The sequence below is a fragment of the Anomaloglossus baeobatrachus genome, chromosome 6 (assembly GCF_048569485.1).
Source record: "Anomaloglossus baeobatrachus isolate aAnoBae1 chromosome 6, aAnoBae1.hap1, whole genome shotgun sequence".
In the NCBI taxonomy this organism is placed as follows: domain Eukaryota; kingdom Metazoa; phylum Chordata; class Amphibia; order Anura; family Aromobatidae; genus Anomaloglossus; species Anomaloglossus baeobatrachus.
The window spans coordinates 565,881,646-565,888,912 of NC_134358.1; the positions used below are offsets into that span (position 1 = coordinate 565,881,646).

General features: G+C 47.4%; 1 protein-coding gene across 7 annotated transcripts in view; it reads left to right on the forward strand.

Moving 5' to 3' along the window:
- Positions 1–6,625, forward strand: part of NOS3 (nitric oxide synthase 3) — a 176,204-nt gene extending 169,579 nt beyond the window's left edge. For all 7 annotated transcript variants that reach the window (XM_075315761.1, XM_075315762.1, XM_075315759.1 and 4 more), the window contains 2 exons: positions 2,600–2,794; positions 6,305–6,625. In XM_075315761.1, coding sequence (XP_075171876.1) covers positions 2,600–2,794; positions 6,305–6,415 — 306 coding nt within the window. In that variant the 3' untranslated portion in view covers positions 6,416–6,625. The remainder of the gene's footprint in view (positions 1–2,599; positions 2,795–6,304) is intronic.
- Positions 6,626–7,267: the final 642 nt, after the last annotated feature.

The window sequence follows — 7,267 nt, forward strand, 5'->3', positions numbered from 1 at the left end:
GTATACAGGGAGCTCCCCCTAGTGGTGGCTGCAGACAGGATCTGATCATGTATCTCTGTATACAGGGAGCTCCCCCTAGTGGTGGCTGCAGACAGGATCTTATCATGCATCTCTGTATACAGGGAGCTCCCCCTAGTGGTGGCTGCAGACAGGATCTTATCATGTATCTCTGTATACAGGGAGCTCCCCCTAGTGGTGGCTGCAGACAGGATCTTATCATGTATATCTGTATACAGGGAGTTCCCCCTAGTGGTGGCTGCAAACAGGATCTTATCATGTATCTCTGTATACAGGGAGCTCCCCCTAGTGGTGCCTGCAGACAGAATCTTATCATATATCTCTGTATACAGGGAGCTCCCCCTAGTGGTGGCTGCAGACAGGATCTTATCATGTATCTCTGTATACAGGGAGCGCCCTCTAGTGGTGGCTGCAGACAGGATCTTATCATGTATCTCTGTATACAGGGAGCTCCCCCTAGTGGTGGCTGCAGACAGAATCTTATCATGTATCTCTGTATACAGGGAGTTCCCCCTAGTGGTGGCTGCAGACAGAATCTTATCATGTATCTCTGTATACAGGAAGCTCCCCCTAGTGGTGGCTGCAGACAAGATATTATCATGTATCTCTGTATACAGGGAGCTCCCCTAGTGGTGGATGCAGACAGGATCTTATCATGTATCTCTGTATACAGGGAGCTCCCCTAGTGGTGGCTGCAGACAGGATCTTATCATGTATCCCTGTATACAGGGAGCTCCCCCTAGTGGTGGCTGCAGACAGGATCTTATCATGTATCTCTGTATACAGGGAGCTCCCCCTAGTGGTGGCTGCAGACAGTATCTTATCATGTATCTCTGTATACAGGGAGCTCCCCCTAGTGGTGGCTGCAGACAGTATCTTATCATGTATCTCTGTATACAGGGAGCTCCCTCTAGTGGTGGCTGCAGACAGTATCTTATCATGTATCTCTGTATACAGGGAGCTCCCCCTAGTGGTGGCTGCAGACAGAATCTTATCATGTATCTCTGTATACAGGGAGCTCCCCCTAGTGGTGGCTGCAGACAGGATCTTATCATGAATCTCTATATACAGGGAGCTCACCCTAGTGGAGGCTGCAGACAGGATCTTATCATGTATCTCTGTATACAGGGAGCTCCCCCTAGTGGTGGCTGCAGACAGTATCTTATCATGTATCTCTGTATACAGGGAGCTCCCCCTAGTGGTGGCTGCAGACAGGATCTTATCATGTATCTCTGTATACTCGGAGCTCCCTCTAGTGGTGGCTGCAGACAGTATCTTATCATGCATCTCTGTATACAGGGAGCTCCCCCTAGTGGTGGCTGCAGACAGGATCTTATCATGTATCTCTGTATACTCGGAGCTCCCTCTAGTGGTGGCTGCAGACAGAATCTTATCATGTATCTCTGTATACAGGAAGCTCCCCCTAGTGGTGGCTGCAGACAGTATCTTATCATGTATCTCTGTATACAGGGAGCTCCCCCTAGTGGTGGCTGCAGACAGGATCTTATCATGTATCTCTGTATACTCGGAGCTCCCTCTAGTGGTGGCTGCAGACAGAATCTTATCATGTATCTCTGTATACAGGAAGCTCCCCCTAGTGGTGGCTGCAGACAGGATCTTATCATGTATCCCTGTATACAGGGAGCTTCCCCTAGTGGTGGCTGCAGACAGGATCTTATCATGTATCTCTGTATACAGGGAGCTCCCCCTAGTGGTGGCTGCAGACAGAATCTTATCATGTATCTCTGTATACAGGAAGCTCCCCCTAGTGGTGACTGCAGACAGTATCTTATCATGTATCTCTGTATACAGGGAGCTCCCCCTAGTGGTGGCTGCAGACAGGATCTTATCATGTATCTCTGTATACTCGGAGCTCCCTCTAGTGGTGGCTGCAGACAGAATCTTATCATGTATCTCTGTATACAGGAAGCTCCCCCTAGTGGTGACTGCAGACAGGATCTTATCATGTATCCCTGTATACAGGGAGCTTCCCCTAGTGGTGGCTGCAGACAGAATCTTATCATGTATCTTTGTATACAGGGAGCTCCCCCTAGTGGTGGCTGCAGACAGGATCTTATCATGCATCTCTGTATAAAGGGAGCTCCCCCTAGTGGTGGCTGCAGACAGAATCTTATCATGTATCTCTGTATACAGGGAGCTCCCCCTAGTGGTGGCTGCAGGCAGGATCTTATCATGTATCTCTGTATACAGGGAGCTCCCCCTAGTGGTGGCTGCAGACAGGATCTTATCATGTATCTCTGTATACAGGGAGCTCCCCCTAGTGGTGGCTGCAGACAGGATCTTATCATGTATCTCTGTATACAGGGAGCTCCCCCTAGTGGTGGCTGCAGACAGGATCTTATAATGTATCTCTGTATACAGGGAGCTCCTCCTAGTGGTGGCTGCAGACCGGATCCTATTATGGGAAGCAGGGGGTGTAATCTGGAGTGCATGCACAGTAAATAGTCCGGTGTTGGCCCCTATGGTGACATTGTGATGAGTTGGGTGATTCACACTTGCGTAGCTCTTGCTCCCGGCTTCTGTCACACGTCCTCCATGCTGAATCCTTCTTCTCTTTCAGACCTATGTCCAGGACATCCTGCGCCTGCAGTTGGCGTGTGACGTGTACGAGGTGCTGTGTCACAGTAACGGACACATGTACATCTGCGGAGATGTCACGATGGCCACAGACGTCCTGCAGACGGTTCAGCTCATTCTGGTGTCTCAGGGGGACATGAGCATCGTTGAAGCTGGAGACTATATTGGGGAGCTACGGGTACGAGATTCACGTGGAACTGAGAGAACTTCTATTTATACACGTTCATAATAAACTTCTGCTCAGTAATGCTTTATACCGCAGTCACCTCCAGAGCTGCAATCCGCATTCGGTTGGTTTCCGGTCACTGAAGAGCCACGATTACACTGGAGCTCACAAGTCTGGCTGTAAAGTGTAGATAAACCAAACCATACAGAACTTTCAAAGCGAAACCAGCAGAACTGTGAATGCAGCTCTGGAGGTCACAATAATGTAAGAATTGGGGTAAAGCTGTACAGTGCATGAAGTCTTGTAAAATGAGATGTGAATATCAGCGGTGGGGATTGTGTAGAAGACGGACGGGTCTGGATAAGACGTGAGATTGAGGCCGATGTGTGAGAGATGGTTGTTGAGATCAGATTGGTGAGATATAGGGGGTAGGGGGATATAGGACAGTGGTTTGCAGGGTTAAATCAGGAGGTAAAATCAGATTGAGGATGTTTTAAAGTGAATGTGTCGTCAGAAAATCACCCATTGTTTAAGTAACACTTTCCCAAAAGATTTTAAAAAATACAATTTTTTTTTTCTTTTCTTCACAAACTTATTGAAAAAAAACAAAACAAAACTTATCCTGCAATTTTCACACCGGCCACTGGGGCTTTTTTTGTTTTTACACTCAACCTTTCCTCAAAGCACAGGAAGTATTTCAACAGAATCCGTATCCATCATCGTAAACCTGTCACTGCTGATAACGCCTCTATATACAGCTAATATCACCTCTATATACAGCTAATATCACCTACCCTGAGTTATGGATCCTGTCTTATTCATTGTGTATAGTCGTGTTATCAGTCATTGTAAAGGAGCAGGAGGTGAGCTGTGACATCACCTATTGTGAATGGTGGAACCTGTGTTATCTGCTGTAAATGGAGGTGTTATTAGTCATTGCACAGGCAGAGAAGGTGAGCTGTGATATCACCTATTGTGAATGGTGAATCATGTGTTATCTGCTGTAAATAGGTCATTGCACAGGAGAAGGTGAGCTGTGATATCACCTATCGTGATGTATGGATCCTGTGTTATCACAGCTCACCTTCTCCGCCTGTACAATGACTAAGAACACCTATTTACAGCAGATAACACAGGATCCACCATTTACAATAGGTGATGTCACAGCTCACCTCCTCCACCTTTCTTCACAATGACTTTTGCATACTCATTAAATGCTTTACAAAAGATAGGGTCATATTCTGTTCATTGCTGCTAATGTACATATGGATTTCCTGATACTTTAGCCTAAAATTTCCCTATTTTTTGTTTTCTAAAGCCCATAAAAATGTAATATTTATAAAATTATTAAAAATTATTTCTCACAAAAAAACCGGATTTAAACAATAGGTAATTTTCTGATCATAAGCAAAATATGTGATTGGTGGTGGATGAATCATGAATGTTGGGATCAAATGGTTGATCAATATATTGTGATTGGTGGGATCAAAGTGGAGCTGGATTCAGTATCTGATTGGTAGTGGATAGTGATTGACGGGATGAGGTTGGCGGCTGAATGGTGATTGGGAGAATCGGATGGATGAATGGTGATTGGGAGAATCGGATGGATGAATGGTGATTGAGAGAATCGGATGGATGAATGGTGATTGGGAGAATCGGATGGATGACTGGTGATTGGGAGAATCGGATGGATGACTGGTGATTGGGAGAATCGGATGGATGACTGGTGATTGGGAGAATCGGATGGATGAATGGTGATTGAGAGAATCGGATGGATGACTGGTGATTGGGAGAATCGGATGGATGAATGGTGATTGAGAGAATCGGATGGATGAATGGTGATTGGGAGAATCGGATGGATGAATGGTGATTGAGAGAATCGGATGGATGACTGGTGATTGGGAGAATCGGATGGATGACTGGTGATTGAGAGAATCGGATGGATGACTGGTGATTGGGAGAATCGGATGGATGACTGGTGATTGGGAGAATCGGATGGATGACTGGTGATTGGGAGAATCGGATGGATGAATGGTGATTGAGAGAATCGGATGGATGACTGGTGATTGGGAGAATCGGATGGATGAATGGTGATTGAGAGAATCGGATGGATGACTGGTGATTGGGAGAATCGGATGGATGACTGGTGATTGGGAGAATCGGATGGATGACTGGTGATTGGGAGAATCGGATGGATGACTGGTGATTGGGAGAATCGGATGGATGAATGGTGATTGAGAGAATCGGATGGATGACTGGTGATTGAGAGAATCGGATGGATGACTGGTGATTGGGAGAATCGGATGGATGAATGGTGATTGGGAGAATCGGATGGATGACTGGTGATTGGGAGAATCGGATGGATGACTGGTGATTGGGAGAATCGGATGGATGAATGGTGATTGGGAGAATCGGATGGATGACTGGTGATTGGGAGAATCGGATGGATGACTGGTGATTGGGAGAATCGGATGGATGACTGGTGATTGGGAGAATCGGATGGATGAATGGTGATTGGTGGCATCAGATCGATGGATGACTAGTGATTGGTGGCATCAGATCGATGGATGACTGGTGATTGGCGGCATCAGATGGGTGGATGACGTGATTGGCGGCATCAGATGGGTGGATGACTGGTGATTGGCGGCATCAGATCGATGGATGACTGGTGATTGGCGGCATCAGATGGGTGGATGACTGGTGATTGGCGGCATCAGATTGGTGGATGACTGGTGATTGGCGGCATCAGATGGGAGGATGACTGGTGATTGGCGGCATCAGATGGGAGGATGACTGGTGATTGGCGGCATCAGATGGGTGGATGACTGGTGATTGGCGGCATCAGATGGGTGGATGACTGGTGATTGGCGGCATCAGATGGGTGGATGACTGGTGATTGGCGGCATCAGATGGGTGGATGACTGGTGATTGGCGGCATCAGATGGGTGGATGTCTGGTGATTGGTGGCATCAGATGGGTGGATGTCTGGTGATTGGCGGCATCAGATGGGTGGATGACTGGTGATTGGTGGCATCAGATAGGTGGATGACTGGTGATTTGGCGGCATCAGATGGGTGGATGTTTGGTGATTGGCGGCATCAGATGGGTGGATGACTGGTGATTGGCGGCATCAGATGGGTGGATGACTGGTAATTGGCGGCATCAGATCGATGGATGACTGGTGATTGGCGGCATCAGATGGGTGGATGACTGGTGATTGGCGGCATCAGATGGGCAGATGACTGGTGATTGGCGGCATCAGATTGGTGGTGAAGGTATTATATGTAATGAGTTTATATTGAAGGTAGATAGTTATTATATATTTCCATCATGAGATCAGATTGGATGATGAAGCAATTGTCTGTTAGATCAGATTGTATTGGACATTTCTCGAGATCAGATAAGCGGATTATACTGAATGCATCGTCAGATTGGAGATGATTGTATGAGATGGTCTGTAAGATCAGATTGGTGATGAGGGATTATGTCATATTGTTATTCCTTGTCTCTTACTTCCCACAGGACCAGAACCGATACCACGAGGACATTTTTGGCATCACATTGAGGACGCAGGAGGTGACGTCCCGTGTGCGGTGTCAGTCCATGTCCCTGCAGGAGAAGCGGGAGACGTGATGGCCGCACTTAGGACGTGTTCACACAGAGGGGAGCTCACACTTACTACATAACACTATCACTAGGGATCTGCCATTATCCCGGCTCCGACACTGCAGCGGCCAATCAGCCAAAACTGGATCCCTGATTGGCTGCAGAAATTTACATAGGTTCAACTTCTGCGCATCTCGTTTTTAAATAAAGCTTCTTACCATTTGAACATTCTTAAAATCACAGTGGGATGCCATGTGTCGTTCCCTGCGCCTGCGCCATTAACCGCGTGTAGACCTGCCTGATGATAACGCATTGCTCAGACAGAAAATCTACCGCCACCAGAATTGGATTGATGATGTTCCTCACCCCGGGGGGCACTTACAGAGGTGGTGGTCGCACAAAAGGACCCGGAAGCTGCAACATAAGCGAGGTCGGGGTCACCCCCTGATCACCTACTTTTAGAAATAATAAAAAAATACGGATGGATGATTGTCTGCTGAGAGGGGACACGGACGTTTTTGATAAATGAGGGGCCGCGTCCCTCCTGCCACCCACCATTACCAGTTTATGTCTTGTAGATATGTGATAATGATGCCGGTTTATATTCGCTACCGTCTTGAGCTTATCAATAAAGAGTGAATGTTTATTATCAGACAGAGCGTGGCTTCTCCAAGGAGAGTCCCGTTTTTATAAGTCATGGGGTGCTGTTCACATAGATCTGTTAGTGCAGCGATGGCAGATCTGGCCCCTGGCACTCTCTGCATGATCTTAGAATGGAGCCCTATGTGACAAGGCTCCTCAGGGGTGGAGTCAGTCTGCATGACCTCAGAATGGAGCCATCAGTGACAAGGCTCCTCAGGGGTGGAGCCAGGCAGTCTG